This window comes from Megalops cyprinoides, chromosome 15 (assembly GCF_013368585.1).
Source record: "Megalops cyprinoides isolate fMegCyp1 chromosome 15, fMegCyp1.pri, whole genome shotgun sequence".
In the NCBI taxonomy this organism is placed as follows: domain Eukaryota; kingdom Metazoa; phylum Chordata; class Actinopteri; order Elopiformes; family Megalopidae; genus Megalops; species Megalops cyprinoides.
In genome coordinates this window covers 6,337,233-6,355,000 of record NC_050597.1, presented here as the reverse complement: position 1 = coordinate 6,355,000, position 17,768 = coordinate 6,337,233, and the positions used below count along the sequence as shown (strand labels likewise).

The 17,768-nt window shown below is 48.8% G+C and overlaps 1 protein-coding gene across 2 annotated transcripts in view; it reads right to left on the bottom strand.

The window, feature by feature from the left end:
* The window catches only part of LOC118789968 (spectrin beta chain, non-erythrocytic 1-like), a 105,890-nt gene that overhangs the window by 54,442 nt on the left and 33,680 nt on the right, over positions 1 to 17,768 (bottom strand). The window contains exon 1 of one of the 2 annotated variants that reach the window (XM_036546739.1): positions 6,301 to 6,964. The exons of the other annotated variant lie outside the window; for it this stretch is intronic. Within the exon in view, the coding sequence (XP_036402632.1) occupies positions 6,301 to 6,451 (151 nt within the window). The 5' untranslated portion in view covers positions 6,452 to 6,964. Of the gene's footprint in view, positions 1 to 6,300; positions 6,965 to 17,768 lie in introns of those variants that run through there. 2 annotated transcript variants of the gene reach the window in all.

The window sequence follows — 17,768 nt, the reverse complement described above, 5'->3', positions numbered from 1 at the left end:
TTATAAACAAGAAAAAAGTGAAGTCAGTTGACAGAGAAGTAGTATCGTAACACTGCTTCATGGTTCACATTCCACAGAAAAGTGCCCAGTCGTCAGCATTATAGAGGATTATAAAAGCATGACATGACTTCATGAATTCACATGATGTCTGGGTGGAGCTTGTGTGCTGTTTAGCCCTATCCCTGTATGCTGGATGAGCTCACTGACAAAATATGTCAGAAGATAAATGGCTCAATATTGCAACAAATACACACATTAAGGAGGAGTGAGAGTTTCTGAGAAAATTCAGATTCTTCACAGTGGGTCTATCAGGGTCACTCTGCAATGCATCTCTTGAACTTGAGTTGCTTAACATGCGGACGGCGTTCACAATACAAACCACTGTTTTATGAGTGAGCAAATGTCACAAGCCCAAGCGCTGGGTAAACACATTACCCACGCTTTCACTCCCCTCTTCCCTCTGTGAGAGATGGATTCCTCTCAGTGACAAACCTCCAGAGGTAATGGGTCTAAGACGTCTACCAGCTGCATCATCAGTATTTAAGCATCCTCGGTGTCTTAAAGGGAAGAATTAAGAATCTTTGGTGCTTCCCAGCTGTGATTTTCGTGCTTTTCTGTACACACTAGGTTCTCCTAAAGCGACACATTAATACCCTCTAAATACAGCCTACAATGTAACCATTCTCTGTATACAAACTGTTTCATTTTCCACGCTGAAGTCAGAACCCACCGGTCTGCCCACATTGCATGTAAGTATACGTTACTGTGGGGTTCACACCCTTGTTCCAAAAACTCTGACTGTCCCAGCAGCCCCACTAGGAAACAACACTGGAAACAGCGGAGGAGCACCAGTGTTGGAACAGAGAGCTACTGAGACGAGACAGCAGAGGCTAAGGTGTGGCCTCCACTATCCTACAGGCAGAAGCTGCACTCGGGTTTGAAATCCATTAGGTTACACTACATTATTGGCATTTAATGGACGTTCCTATCGAGAACGACTTACATAGGTTACCATATTTACACGTCATACATTTATACAGCTGGATATTTACTGAGGCCATCGTGGGCTAAGTACAATGCCCAAGGGTACAGCAGTAGTGCCTCAGGGGGGAATCGAACCAGTAACCTTTTGGTTCCATGCCCTGCTCCTTATCACTATGCCACAGTGCTGCCCCAAATCCTGGGGATAAACGACACTCTTTGCACAAGGACCCATGTCTGATTGAGGTCCCATGCCTGAGTGAATTTTGTTCATCCCTAATCAGACCCTCTGTCACGCTCCTAATACATGCAAATCTACACTTCTCTGCAAATCTTGAACTTTCTGCCCTTTTTTTCTGCTGATTAGCGCCATGGCAACCTTCTTATCTTTCTGACAGATAAAACAGGAGAGACAATCAATAAGCCTATTTGCCCTCAATTAAGATACAAACGAACCGTTCCTAGAGGATAAGCATTCAAAGAGGAGTTTTCAAGAGGCGTTATGTAAGACTCCATCCTTCAGTAGAGCAGTTCTTTCTCCATAGGAGCGCACCACTGCCCTACACTCTCACGCACCAATAAAACCAAACCTACACGGCAAGGTTCCTGAACCAGCGTTTTCTGTACCCTGCTGATCAGGCAGTTTCCCCATTATGTTACATCCAGCTCCACATGTGTGGAACACAGTGTGCTTCACACCGTTACATTAATCACCTCACATATCTGTCATTAAACAGAGGCCTACAGAACACACGTCCCCAGGCTTAGATATGAAAGGATGGGGATTAGGGCAAATGCACAAGGTTATTCTCTCCGCTACGAGTGGAAGCTCTTATCAGTAGGGCATTACGCTGAAGCCCTTGGAGAGCTCTTAGTGCTGAGAAAAACCCCACCCGGTGTGGTCGTGTGACAGGGACATCTTGGGAAGGCTGATCTGATACATTACACTACATTACAGCACAGCCATTTAGCAGACGCTGTTATCCAGAGTGACTTACACAAGTTACAATCTTTACATGCTACCTATACAGCTGGACCTTTACTGAGGCAGTTCTAGGTTAGGTACATTGTCCAAGGGTACACAGCAGCAGTGCCCCAGCAGGGAATCGAACCAGCAACCTTTCAGTTATGAGCCCTCCTCCTTACCACTATGTTACACTACGGCCACACACCTGTGTGTTTCTGCGAAGCACAAAAGATTCCTCACGTACGAGGATGACCGTGCCGAGAACCACACTGCCCAGGCGCCTGACGTCACACAGACTCACTTCAGCAGTCCTCTATGCTGAGAGACGGCTGTCCCAAACCAAAGCTGGCTGGCAGCAATTAATTTATAATGGCCGTGACCGTCACTATGCGTTTGCATCACAGAGGCAGCGCATGCGGTTTCAGGGTGTCTGTGAGGGTACCGATCACACAAAGAGACATGGAGACACACCGCACCCAGCCGGGAGATCATGCTGTGATCATGCATGCAATACAAGACACTGCTGGCTATAACAGAAAGGGACCATATTTATAGCTCATTACATTACATTATTAGCATTTAGCAGACTTACATAGGTTATACTTTTTCACAATGTTATCCATTTATACAGCTGTAGGTTAAGTACCTTGGCCAATGGTACAACAGCAGTGCCCCAGCGGGGGATTGAACCAGCAGCCTTTCAGTCACGAGTCCTACTCCTTAACCACTATGCTACACTGCCGCCGTTCGGCTCATTCAGTGTGGAGGGAATGACATTAGACACACGTGAGCTGTGTGCACGGTATGTGTGTTAACTGCACGGTGAAACTGGTGGCAGCTGTGTGGTTCTCATGACAGCACAAGGCCTTGGCCTTTGCACTCGTTTTGCTGAGAGACCACGCTGTGTGACCAGTCCGACTGGAAAACTCAGCACAGCTCGGCGGTGCACGGATTTCGCCCAGAGGATTAGAGTCCCTTTACAGTCACGAGCGCTGTAAAACAATGCTAACTGCAACACGGCAAATATCAAGTTAACCTAGCCCTGCCAGGTGTACCTGCTATGAAGTAAAGCTGGTATTTTACTTTAAATCTAAAGTTCTTTACATAATATGGGTTCCAATTATCTAATTATCAATTCTAAATTAAATTCAGGGAGCAAGTGCGAGGCCGTGAGGGATACAGCCCGTGATTTACCCGGCTCTGCACAAGATGCTTCTCAAAGGGGTTTCTGGGATGTGAGAGCCATCACCAGTACATCACTCCTTTACTGCCCAGCTGTGGGGTAACACAGGGAGCACATATCAATCAGGCTGAGCTGGTCCCCTTTTTTCATACATCTATTGATGACCCTGAAATGCTGGATTAATGCCGTTAAATACTGTTAAAACATTGAATAATCAGTCACATGTGTTCAGTTGAATATTAAAGTACAGATGTCAACCCTCAAGATGTTACAGGCATTTTCTTTAGTGGAACAAAATCAAAAGGTACTCTGACTAAACTCCTGGTACAGTACCTGGCAAAGTCACACCCTGATAAATGAATAAATAAACATTACAGTTTTCACTGATGCAAGGATTCATGCAATCACACTAAGAAGTTCATGTGGCAAACTACTTGACCTTCATGAATGTTGAATATTATCACTCAAGTGGCTTTTTTGTCTACTCATGTCTAGATTACACTATCCAGGTGTGAAGGTCTCTCTCTCTCACACACACTCTCTCTCCCTCTCTCCGTTTCTCCAGTTTTCAGCTGATTATGACACTGCTTAGGCTACTGTTTAACCCGGTGCCTGCAACTATGCCGTTAAAAAAAACACTGCCAACCTCCCTCATCTCTCTTTCCCCCAGACAAAACACAACTGGTGCCTTTAGGAAAAAAAATACACAAAATCCATCTGAAAGCCCCTCGTTTTGAAACAGATGTTAAAATTGGTCCCTCGCTCACACAGGGCTGGTAAAGAGAATAGCTGCTCGGCGTAATCCGAGAGCCGGTTCGATCATCTGCGAACAAGCGCTGCCCCACGCTCTCCTTTCCTGTCACTGGAGGAGCTAAGGGAGTCGACACATCGCCAATGTCAAAGGTTTCCCTCTCCCCAGAGACACTGCTGCGCCAGCTCATGTCAAAATCCTTCGACATCGAGACAGATGACATTTAAAGACAGAGAACGCATTTACATTTAGTCGTTCGGCTCTTATTCGGAAGCGAAGGTATGTAAGAGCATCTCATAAGGCCACATCTGAACATGTGTCAATACATGACACTGGTGCCGTACTGAATACACACTGAATACACACTGAACACTGCACTGCTACTGCATAGGTGCCACAATTATCAATATCACAACCAGTACCAAAGTGTGAAATAATAAAACTGTGAAGAGCCACACACGAGATAAGATTTATGTGCCGTAACAGTTATGTAGGGGAGCAAGGATGCAGTCTGAGGAGGTGCATCTTCAGTCTCTGGAGGAAGATGGACAACATTTCAACTGTACTGACTACTGAGAGGAAATTGCTTTGAAACAGTCTTGTGAAAATTTGTTCTCCTCACAAACAGGAAGCCCAGATGTCCTCTTCCCTCATCCAAAGTCCCCCCACTTTCATCCCTCCATGCATTTCTATTTTTTTAATTCATTTTCCTCAGAAACAGGGTATAAAAGGGGCTGCAAAGAGCCGAAAGGAAAAGGCGCTCGAAATTACGCACTGGGGTGTAATTTTGAAACCAGCATACTTTCTTTAACTGCTGCCGAGTGAGCTGTGTGATTTTGCTTGACTGCTGCCTTCCCTTTTAAGAGCACACAGACGAAGACGGCCCTGCAAGCAGACCGAGCACACCAGAGCGAGAAGGTCCCTTTCTTCTAGCTCTGGCGTGTTTGTAATTAAATACGCCGCAGTCGAAGGCGAGGTTGGAGAGTGCTGGATGCAGCAGCATCAGCACTTCCAGAGGGTACTCTGTTTGCACAGCCTGATGGGAGTGAATTCTGTCGCGCCGTCGCGAGGTCTGGCCACGGGGATTCCTTCGGCCCGACAGGCGGGGGACGATGACAGAGACAAACTGTCACACGGGCCTGTGACATGGGCGCTGCTGGCGGCAGCAGTTTGTCCGACATCCCAACCGCCTCGGCTGGCCCCGCCCCCGTCCTACTCTGTCAGCGCAGTGCTAATGAAATCTCCACCCGGCGCGAAGTGAAACAAACTGAAACAAAGGGCTGGCATAACTTAGCACACCCTAAACTTAGCATGCCCTGAACTTAGCACGCCCCTGTTGGTGGCTGTAACGCCTCAGAGTGACCTCTCGTTGATCACCAGCCAGATCAAGCTGAAGCAGCAGTCGACCACGGGTGTAAGGCCTGGTCAAAACCAAGGCGCCGGACGAACTCGTGAGCGGGAGGCTCACGACGGACCACTCAGGTGAAGGGCGTGACTGCCGCCCATCCAGACTGCAGACTCAGGTGAAGAGTGGAGTGCTTTGGCGCATCTTTGATGGAGAGGTTGCGGAGAGGCTAAAACAATGGCGGTGAGCAGGGCCCCCTCTTCCCCACATTGCTTACCCAAGCACAATTTTAAAACGAGGGGGCCGAGATGTAAGGGGAGGGCATAAGGGGGCAGAACAAACGCACAGTAACGCCACCCGTCCCAGCCTGCAGGAGGACCCCTCAGATACTACACCCCTCTGTGCATCATTTGCGGTCCAGACTCCGGCATCTCCCAGCGGCCCAGAGAACAGGCTCCCTTTCAGAGGCTGGGGTGTACACAAAGCCACGTCAGAACCCCCCCACAAAAACAGCACCTTGAAAACGTACCGTTTTTCAAAGGGTGGCCGAACAAAAACAACCCCTCCCACCTGCCCCTTCTGCAGCTCCTATTGTTGTGTTCGATCGTCCAATCGGGGGCCAGACGTTGCGCTCTGAAGGAGTGGTTTGGGGGAAGACGGGGAGGGGTAGAGGGGGTTTCTCAAAGACAGGGAGGATCCGTCTGAGACGCATCTCTTTTCAAAATCAGTTCCCCAACCAAAATTTGACACAACACCTCCTCCGAATATCACCCACTGCTCCTAACTCCAGATTAACCCTTTCCTAGACCTGACTGATATTTTATTGGTTGTCCATACAAGCATGCCACGACCTTTTAATAACCCCCCTGACAAGAACATCCCAGCACTTTATGACTGAAGTCAGCTTTGAATCTTTCCTGTTTGTGCACCGAATTCAAACACCAAAAATAAGAAAGGAAAGATCCCCCCGCCCCCTGCAATCAAGAGATTGAATCGCTGCATCCTGGCCAGCACGCGTAGCGGAGCATGCCTACTCCAGCATAGCAACGCTGATAAACAAAAGCCGTCCTTACCTTGCAGCTGTTTGAAACGGCCTTCCATTTGGTTGTAGTTGAAAGCGGCCTGAGCGCTGTAGCCCGGTACCGGGCTGGGGCTGGGGCTGTGAGCGGGACCGGGCCCGGGTGAGAGCGGGCCGGGCATGCTGGACGCCCGCTGCAGCTCCATGGTCCTGACCCGATAGGCTCAGGTCTGCAGCCCACCCGAAAAAAACAGCAGGAGTGAGAGAGAGGCAGAGGGGAACAGGAGAGGAGGTGTGGGAAGGGGGGGGGGTGCGAAGGTTCAACGTGGGGTTCTCAGGTTCCCCCCACCAAGAGAAGATCCAGCTCAGGACAAAAGGAGCAACAGCAGGGGACCCTCAGGGAAGGACGGGGGCTGCCCGGCTAAGCCTCTCTCCCGCGGCGGCTCGCTCGGTGTGATCTCAGCACGGCCGCATGCTGCTCACCGATTGTTCTGCGTTCCCTCCTCCCATTCAAAAACAGACCCCCCTCCCGCCCCCCTTCCAGCAGACACCAGCGGGAAGCGCGCTCTCTCTCTCTCTCTCTCTCTCTCTCTCTCTGACAAGGCGCAGGAGAGTTTACAGGGGCAATCCGTCAGGGCGTGCAGGAAAAAGAGGAGAAGTCCTCACAGCACACCAGCACAGCCACAAAGAGAACGGGGGAAGCGTGCCAGTGTGGTCCTCCGCTGAATGAACCACTCTCAGACAGGGCACACCTTTCACAAACCTTTGGCAGGAGGGGAGGGGAGGTAGGAGGTCGCACTTTAATGAGCAGCCAGTCAGTGCTGATGTATTCAGCGGTGATGTCACCGCTTCATTACCATAAAAGGCAAGTGGGAGGGAGGGAGGGAGAAAAAGGAGGAGGAGGTGGGCCGTACCAAGTCTCAGGAGAAGGGGGGGGAGGGTCGGCAGGATGTTACCCCCATTTCCAAGGTTTGTTGCTCATTCAAAGGGAAACAGTCACTCTTTACATTCGACTCGACCCAAACCTCGGGTATGTGTGACCAATTTCCTGTTTTAGTCCTCCCCGCAACTTCCTGCCTGGTGAATATCATGTAACCACCACCCTGCAAAGTTCCTTTAACCGAGTGTGTAGGACGGGGAAAAATGCAGTGGCTTTTGAATGGTCAAACAAAGCCAGCAGAATTACAATCTCTTGCAGAGAGCCCAGTGTGACAGAAGTATCTCGGATTACTATCACAAGGAAGGGCCCTGCCCAGAACACAGTGTTCAGGGGCCTCTCTTACATCTCTCATAAACATGTGTAGTACGGTAGCGTTGCAACTTTCCCTCCCCGCTTGCCCTTTTAAAGGGACAGCACCCTTTCAGATTATTTCAGAGGGAAAATGAAGCCTCTTGTTTATCTGACTGCAGTGCTGTAGTTCTCTGCTAGTCCTTCTGGAGTGACTGCTCTCTCTCTCAGCACCGATTGTTAGCGGTTGGTCTCCCCCAAAGAAGGAGAAGGAGACAGAAGAAACAAAAAGAGGAACATCTCCACTCAAGGATGAGAGCTGGAGGTGATAAATAATTCAGAGGCAGGCTCGGGAGAGGGACAGGAGGTGAGAAGAGGCTCTCCGTCTAAACGCGTGCTGTTCACCAAGGTGCTTGTTAATAAGCACTTCCCTACCAGACCGCTTTTCGCGGCCCGCCGTGTGAGGCCGGTTTCGGTACGGGGCGCAGAGGAGGGGGAAGCCCCTGTATTGCGCGCTGCCCTCACACGAGGCGGAAGAGTGCGCCTGCTTCTCGCCCCACCCTGTTTACGCCCCAACAGCTCCGCCACCTGCACTGAGATTCAGAGGAGGGTGTCCTAACCTCCCCCCCCACCCAACACACACACACACCCTGACAGCAAAGCGCGGCACGCGGTATCTACAGCCCCACGGCGATAACACAATCTGCATCTCGGCAGGTGATTCTTAACATAGCAACCTCTCTCTGCACGGTGCGCTCCCTTCTGTAAACCTCTGTGCACATAGGAAACCTTTCACTTTAAGCCGCGATGCCGGGATTTCTGAATGAATGTCACACAATGCATCTATGGCATTTTTAACCACCTTCAGATGGGATGGCATGTCCAGCCTAACAGGATGTAAGACATTCTTATCTGGGGCTCATGGCTGAACCCCCCTAAAATGCTCCAGGATGCCCCCCCCCCCCCCCCCCCTATATATTCATACTGTGTGCTTATTACTGTCTTTTTCCTGAGCCAGCCCTCACTGTGTAATTACAAGTCCCCTAAAACAGTTCCAGGAATGATGAGAGCAAATCAATTTCGGAAGCAGGTGCTTACAAAGAAGCTGAAGAGGGGAGCACCTCTGCAGGGACCTCATGCTGGAAGGACAAAGGCCCATCACAGGGACTGTAAGCACTGTCTAGCAACACAAGGCCCATAACCGACTGTAGCGAGGAAAAGACCAGAGTTAACATATGAATTAATCTGCATCCCCATCACTGGCCCTGTTCCTGTGAGTCACAGGAAGTCATTTTCCAGCGTCTCCCACGGTGAGTTAAACGGATTTTACCTTTCTGAGTCCTGCTGGAGAGTGCGCCCCATGTCGAGCTGTGTGCTGGTGTGATTGCAAATGATGGTACGTTAAACACAAACTGACTGACTGATTGATTGATTGATGAGTCTGTGCAGAATTACAGTGACAGTCTCCTCCTATGTGGATATGCGTATTTGATTAACTGAGATATGGAGAGGTGAAAACTGAGCAACTAAAACCTGCCATTCGGGTCACAGTTTACAGTAAATCTGGATACTGACATCACTCAACTCACCACTCGTAATTCCTGCTTCTGAGAGAACCACGTCAAAAGCAGGTCAAACAGCCATATGTGACGTGTATCTGGAAGGACTGAGTCAATATGAGTGAGAAAGCACCATCTCGAAATGTCAAACCTACTGACAAAAGGGCACACGTAAATCTGAGTTAAGCACCTGGGGGAAGGATATAAGTGTGACACTTTGGCCAACCAGATCTCTCACACCTAGGAGTGACACTCTCCACACGTGCTAGGCATCGCCTCTACCAGCTGGACAGAGGTGATGGATGTGCTGTTATTCTTTGCTCGGCTTGTGTGGAAGTGTGTTTTACAGTGATGGCAGTGGAGTCCCAGCCGAGCTACTCCCACTGTCATCCTGATTTACTGACTGTCGCAATGTATACGCCGCAGAGAAAGCACATCCCTCGGTGTAATCTATCTGCCCGCGCTGTCTGCAGCGCGTATGATATCCCATTATACGGCATCGCCCATCGTTCTTTAAGGGCCGCTGCGTTTGATGACATGTTTTGTAATCCTCAGGCCTGCGATTCCCCCTGGCTATGGGAGGGAAAGGCCAGTAAATCAGACGCGGCAGCAGGGCGGCGGCTTAGCGCTAGCGGAGGGGAGAGGGAGCGGCCGATGTGGCGGCGCTCTCCAGCCTGACCGCCGCTTTCCCCGGGAGGTCACGGCGTGGATCACAAGGCCCCCGCGTGCCTGCCTCTCCCTCGGGGTGTCCCCGTTCCCTCTGAACCGGCCCCTTCATCAGTTCCCCAGCCACTCTGTGCTGTAACTGCCTTTCCTGCTGCCACCAGTTAACACGCACAAAATTAACCCCCCCATCCACTCCGCCAGCTCGGGGACCTTTAACAGTCTTAACTCCTTTCTAGAAAAGGAGGAGGGAGAGAGAGCAGGATGGAGAGAGGGAGGGAAGGAGGGGAGAGGAAGAGAGGGAGGGAGGAGAGAGGAAGAGTTGGAGTGAGGGTTGGAGAGAGGGAGGGGGGAATGGAGAGAAAAGGAGGGAGAGAGAGAGGGAATGAGACAGGAAAGGAGGAAGAGAAAGGGAGGGAGGGTGGATTCAGATGGTCTTGCTCATCGAATCTCCAGGAAGGTGAATCATGCATTATTTCCCAGTGGCCTCTTCGCCCAAATGAGCTGTATCTGTATTCTGCAAACTATTTCTCGCACATCGCAGGCACAGTTATAAAATTGAAACAGATGCGCTGTTCATTGTTCTGAGGCGGATATGACACGGTACTGTCCTATCTCACAGGTCCTTAGCGACTGCGTTCACCAGCCAGCAATGTTGAGACTTACGAATATATCGACTGCAAAATGAATTTACAGCATAAGGTGTTCACATGAGTGCACGGAAAGATATTCTCAGCAATGTTCTTGGGACACCTTGACATCAGCTTTTAACCACACAGGTGTTACAGATGTTCAGAACGAATTACAGAGCAAAGCTGAACACTGTAATTTAGGAAGCAGCAGGCACAGGAACACACTGTGAAAAGGACTGCGTTTTCATGGACACCAGAAACATTTTTTTTCAAGAATGAGTAGGACAAATTCAGTGTCATTGCCTCAATAAGAGAAGTTTCTTTTTCCCTGCTACTATCTTTCAAAAATATCACAGTCACATCACTGGACAACAGTAATAATCCGCCAGCTAGCCACAAGCAAAGGTTGGGTAATAGTTGTATGCTGGCTGATATCGAGAGTTATTTCCAGTGAAGTACACACATGGGAACATTAAGATAATTAATCCGACTTATGTTGGATGGATGTAACTATTATGTTGACCAGGACTCCCTGGCAGAAAGATACTGTATCTCAATGGGACCTTCCTGGTTAAATACAGGATAAATAAAAAAAAAAAAAAAAGTTTCCTGGGGTGATGTTCTGTTATTAGAGGGAAAATTACAAGAATATCCCATCTGTGTATTATGGGATATCACATTTAAAATATTGCCTTATTTGGAATATTTCATTCAGAACAAGTTGTTTATACGGTCATGTCATATTCTGCATTTTTCAATATTCCAACTAATAACATAATATTGGGGCGTTTACAAACACAGTCAACGTGAATTACTCCTTCAGTTACCTGAAGCTGTTCTCAGCCTGTTAAACAGGGGGGTTAGTATTGTTCATGACATATCGAAATATTTGTCTCTTTATATTTTCCTCACAAGAGCAAAACCATCTGTCTGTGTTTAATAAATCCCACTCGTTGATGCGGTTTCCAGCTTCACGCATCCCTGGCTGTCTTTGCCCCAAATTCAGCGCTGAAAGCTACTCGGCAGTCAATAAGAAACATGTGGCATCAGGGCAGGGTACTAATGCATTGGCTTTCCGTGACTGACATACATACACACATACATACATACACACATATATATATATATGGCAGCCTAAGGGGGGTTAGGGGGTGCAAAAGTTACAATCGTGTTAGGCGTTTTAAGACTGAGCACTTCATGGTGCATTTTACAGACTGTAACATGGATACAAAGGGATGAGTGTGTGTGTGTGTGTGTGTGTGTGTGTGTGTGTGTGTGTGTGTGTGTGCACACGTGAATGTATCTGTATGTGTGTGCATGTGTCTGTGCCCTCAGTCTAATCCAGGTGCTGGGCACCACACACTCTTGAAACCCTTGTGTGGATCTGAAACCAGGTGGAAGCTGGACACCTTTCCAAGGTTAAAGTGTTACACATGTTCTAAGGTCTGAGCTCTAGGCCACCCACCATGCGAGTCTCGAGCCCTGAGCCCCTAAACCTTGTTCCTGCTGCCCTCTGGAACCCCTGCAAGTGCCGGTCGAGCTGCTGACGCACTCTGTCAGATATCTGCCCCATATTCACATCGATCACTGTTCCACCCAACTTCAATGCATTGCCATTCGTTTGGCTGGCGTTCCATAGCTGCGATGGCAAATTTCACACAAGGGCTCTGAGCTCATTTTTTAAATGAGGATGAAATTCTCGTGGGTTCACCTTTTGTCAGGAAGACAGATGAATGTTTGGATGAAGCTGGCCTGTAGCATCATGGATTTTAAAGAATAAAACTACAGATCTGAAGAGCCTGTCTGTCAGGCATACTTAATGTGTCGATCAAAGAATGCTGGGAATGTTTTTGGGGTTGGGGCCGCTGCAGTGCCACCCTTTGAGGTTTTAATTATTCACAGGCCTGAGCTGGCCTTGCAGAATGTGTCGATAACTTTCAAGAGCCTCAGTGTGATGTTATTTACCTCATCTGGTGTTATTTCTGGACCTCTCGGCACACTGGGGTCAGCAGTGGGATATTACGAGAAGGAGGACAGAAATACTGCCAAGGTTCAAAGAGGTCGATAGACGCGCTCCCCTTTCACACTTTCACCCCAGATCCCACAATTCACTGTGTGTGTACATATGTGTGTGTGTGTGCGTGTGAATGTGTGTGTACATGTATAGTTGTGTGTGTATTGGTGTGCATTTCTGTGTGGCTGCGTGTATGCATACATGTGTGTGTGCATGTGTGTGTGTGTCTGTATGAGTGCATGTGCGTGAGTGCATGCATGTTTTATTGTGCTGTGTGTGTGTGTGTTTTTGTACTGCGTGTGCATGTGCTCACATGGAACAGGACAGTTCAGGCCCCAGGAGCAGGCCCAGGATAAGCCCTGAGCAGAGAGCACCTGAGAGGGACACTCTCACAGTGACCACTCTCCCTAAGCCTGGAGGAACCTCTGCTGTTGGAGCAGGCTCTAGGCCTGGACGGAGCCCTGAACAGTACCACGGTACAAAGAGGAGAACTTCTGTCAGTTTTTCCTACCAAAGGAGAATTTCAGAAGTGAGTTTGGCTCTTTGGCTGGGCTAACGCTTGGCAAACCAGCACAGCATGTGACAGTCTACACACAGGCACACAGAGACCAGGACAAGCGCTGGACATGCACCTCATCACACATTCACTGCATTTCCTTTCCTTCTCACCCCAGCCAGTGCTGTTGAGAAACCTCCACCAGAAAATTTCGCAACATGAAAAAAATGCAGGCCACTCGTGGTTTGTGTTTCCAAAACGAAAACAAAAGAAATTAAAATAATAAATTCACATGCGTCTTCCTATTGTTTGAGACGAGATTCCGAGAGATAACAACCTGAGGGTTCTAACGAGGAACACACGCTGTACGTGAGGACCAGGCCTGTGTTTCCAAAAAGAAAAACAGTGAAGTGAAGTGAAGAATCCAAACAAGTGCCTTTCACTGGCAGAGTTATGACCGCAGGCCGACCAATAAAATGACCAGTGGGCACACCCTGAGGGGAGAAAAAAAGTAAAAGAGAGGAGAGTAAAAAGAAAGAAAACACTACATCTCAGGGGACGTGGTGTCAGGGGTCCAGAAATACACAGGACAAGATTTAGGAGCACACACAGATGACAATTTGAAATTAATAACCATTTGACTTCCCCACAATAAGAATTCTTTACAAAGGAGAAATATGACTTTTACTTTTTATTTAACCAATCAGATTGGTCAAACATTTTTTTCAGCCAATCGGAATACCCATTATTTGTTGCCATAGATTTAACATCCACTAACTTAGAACAACTTCCTGCCTTCAATCTGCCTGAACTGATAATACTGGGTACGGGTAAAAGTTTATTAGACATTGTATTAATTACATACTCATATGTAACACAACTTCACATTCTTCTTTCCTGTCATCACATGTTGACAATAAGTCAGGCCTACATGGTTAGCCTGGTCTCAGGGTAATGTGTAGAATCCCCAGTGCCAGTCATTGATCTTAGTATTGAATACAGACGCATTGCCTCTGGGTGTGAAGAATACATGCAGTGCGGTAATTAATTCTGTGCACCACTGAGCACACTAGACTCTCACACAGTCAATACTGGGTTTACATTCTTTTCAATGTTTCCCAGCCATTTGTAGCCTGTTGTTTGTTTCCCAGCCATTCCCAGCCCCCTGCAAAGCATTACACTTTCAAAATGCACTCGGCGGATGAAAATACGGAAGACGCCACTATAATAATAACAATAATAATAATAAAGAAATCTTGCGACTTGAGACGTTCAGACTTGACCTTAAGCCTGGCTCCTGGCGGACGTGCTGCAGAAACTCAGCAGTTTGTGCGGATCGCTGTAATTGGTCCTGCAGTTATGTTGAACTAATGAAGGTAAACTGCACCGAGCTGTAGTCATTCTGGCTGGGAGGAAAACAAAGGCTCCATTGGAGGGCCTGTGAAGCAGGCTTTTCACTGCCTTTTCCCCATGGCATTCCGCTGTGATTTCCACGCTGACAACCCCGGGCTCGGGCTTGGGGGGGGTGTCAGGGAGGCGGCATGGGGGTCATTAAAGGACACACACACACAAAAAAAAAAAAAAAAAACAAACATTCCGCAGGGAGAAGGAACTAACCTGGTGCCTCCTCATCTGAAAACGCCGCATTAAACCCGAAGCCGTTTCAAAGTGGTGCATCAAGCTCTTATTGCTAGGCCAATTGCTAGGCGACTCAGGGGCGAGGCCCTCTGAGCCATAACCGATGAGTAACGTCTCTCGCAAACAAACAGCAACGCGCGACGCTGCAGATGCAGATGCAGATGCAGTATACATCTCCCTCGTGTGACAAAGGGGCGGGGGGGTCGGAATGCCATTGCCACAGCGATGCTAAACTCACATCTGGCTAACAAATGCGGACAGGGAGGTTGGGAGGGTTGGGTGGGGTGGGGTGGGTCTGTACAAGCCTGGGGACACCCATACAAGCAGGCAGCAAGAGGCAAATCACCAACTTCATTTCCCCAATCTTCCATGGGTAAGCTGTCTCCCATCCCCAAAAGGGCACCATCACCTAAAATTATGCCAGGCCTTCCAGACTGGTTTTCATAGCTAATTGGAACAGGCCGAATGTATCATGTCTTGCATTTAAATGCATTAAACTGATTTAAATTCGAGTTCTCCCCTCTGGTGGCTTGAGGAGCTCTTAGGAGAGCTGAGACAACTCAGACAGTGGATGGCCTCTCTTAGCTTCAGCAGAAAAGGATGCAAGGCTCAACTAGTGTTCTCTGTACAGAGCTCACAAGCAAAGGCCCTCCAACTACCTCCAGTGAAGCATGCGCTGTCATCTGAGCCGGTTCTCAGCAGGAAAAAAAGCCCTACAGATGGTCGCCGTCTCCCCTGGCATGCGGGGAAAACGCCGCAGCCCCGTTTCGAAACGCCGACAGTATGTACTTTTGGGTGTGTTTTCTTACAACCTCCTGGGGGTTGCTGGAATGCAGGGAATTTTCATATTCCACACACCCCCCCCCGAAAGACTGGGGGCCGAATCCTGGGAAGTTTCCCGTCCTGCAGGGTCTCAGTGGAAGCCTGTACGGGGGCCCGCGGGCTGCAGCTGTGAGGGGTCGGACCCTCGAACCCCGGTGCCGGCACCCCTATGCGGGGGGCAGTCGCAGTGCTTACCCGGAGCAGGGGGAGAGGGGTAGGCACGGAGAGGCTCACTGCCTCAGCCACACGATCCATGTTAGAGCGCCCCCTAGTTATGTTAGTTTGCACTGAGGTTCAGTTCATTTACACAGCATCACCTCTGGACTAAAGTATGAATGATGTTGACCGCAATACCAGACAATTTTCTCAATCCCTTACAAAATTAAGTTAACAAATTAACTTATGAATTATTTAACAAATTAATTAAAGTTAAAGTTGGTGAAACTGGCTAAACACTTCACAGTTTACACTCAATACCAGAGCAATAGCCCTTCAATCGAAAACAGGCCTATTAGTAACGCTTGAATTGGTCACTACCTGATGTCTAGTCTTTGGTTGACAAAATCTATACAAAAAAATTATTACATGTGATATGTTGAAAGTTAAAAAATCCAAGCCAGATTTGGTATTTGGTACTGGTGTTTTCCTGGTTGTAAATCAGAAGCGTCGCTGGAGAGGACACAGATCCACGGCACATGGTTTGGGTTAGCACGCCGCAGGGCCTGTCGCGGGGTATCGGGGGATGCGATCAGAACTGCGGGCCACGGGGGGCTCCAGCTCACCCTCGCTGCAGGCTGAACGGCATTTCCTGCCCGCGTCACTATGCGCCCCACCGGCGGGGGGGGTGGAGAGAGGCACCCCCACAGCCGAGCGGGGATTCTGCGCTGGGGGGGGCAGGTCCGAGAAGAGCAGTTAGCCGTGTTGATACACTGTAACTTTACGCTTTTAGTAGACAGGGGGCGCTAGGGGTCAAAGTCCTCAAAGAGTCATGAAAGTTCCATGGTCCAGCTCCATCTCTAACCATAAATATCAGCGCAGTCTTGTGGCACTCTCCTTACATAACCATAAAAATATCAAATGTACAGCTATGATTTTCAATGAGCAGTGAAATCACAACATAACCGCATACCAGAACGGTGATGTGATTCTATGCGGTGTGAAGGTAACTTTGAGGGCGCTGACCGCCGAGACCAACAGGTTCAGCGCCCTCTCCGTTACACTGCGTTCCGAGATGGGGGTGTGTGGAATGCAGGAGCACGCAGTCATGTGATAGGTGAGACGCTGTGAATGCTGCCAGGGGTTCTGCGTCTCTTGTTTTCCCCCTCAAAAGCGTGGCTGTTTCCAGATCGCATTGGCGAAAGACAGAGTGCATTCCACGTTTCGGCGCCCGACTTAATTCCAATCTTACAAAGCCTCTTTCCTGGAATCTCCCTTGGCGATTTTTTGGGGGGGGGGGGGGTGGACCAGGAAGCAGGGAATTGGCGAGAGCGATTTTGCTCACTCTAAGCACTGAGGCCCTCAGTCAGCAGAGAAGCTCATCCCAAATACTAGCCTCTAAAATAATGGCCTCTAAAAACTGTAAAAGCTGTTCTTCTGAAGTGCATTTTGGTTAGGCAAAGTAAGAGCAGACTCTAGAAGTCTTCTCTAGGTGGGAGGGTGAGGCCATATCATGGACAGTGTACCTACTGTACAGCCTTCGGCCACACAGCCGAATAACCTCCCACTCTCCATTAACCACAGCTATTAACAAGCCACACGGCACCGCTACTTCTACAACTTAGAGGTGCTCCAACCCAAGCTCTCAGATGGTATGCCAGACATCCTCAAACACTGACACATATCTAGTGACTCCCACAAAAACATTCACAAAGCAGACTTTAAAACTATCACAGCACTGTTTTCTTTTATGTTTTTTTTTTCTTTTTTCAAAGTCATTTCCTCACAACCCACTCAACATCAAATGGCAGGAATAATTCACCCACTCTCACAGGGCTGCAAAGCATTTGTTTCTGTTTGTTTCTTCTGACACAAGATGCAACATCCTTTCGGAGGTAGCAAGCACAGTAAAGGCATGCTTGCAAGGTTACATGCCCACACCTGCACTCCCATGTCTCACTACGGCCACCATCACAGGTGTAACGCGAGATACTGCGCATCAGTGTTTCACTGGGGAAAACCACGCATAGGTGCAGAGAGCCATAACCCGCCACACACAACCTCTCACGAAGCAGCCTGGTAATTTCAACCACAGACAGACCCACACACGGCTCTTATCCCTGGGTCATCTGTAGCAGACTTTCCCAGAATAGGCTCTGTTTTGGGAGGAAAGATACCATCACCACCACCAGCGCTGGCAAGAGATGAATTTTTCTCTGCTGTATGACTCGGCCCCTCGGCAGATGCAGTCATTTCATAACCGCACCGGGGGAAGGTTATTAGGACTAGATGAAAAGAGCTGTCGGGCTGTATGG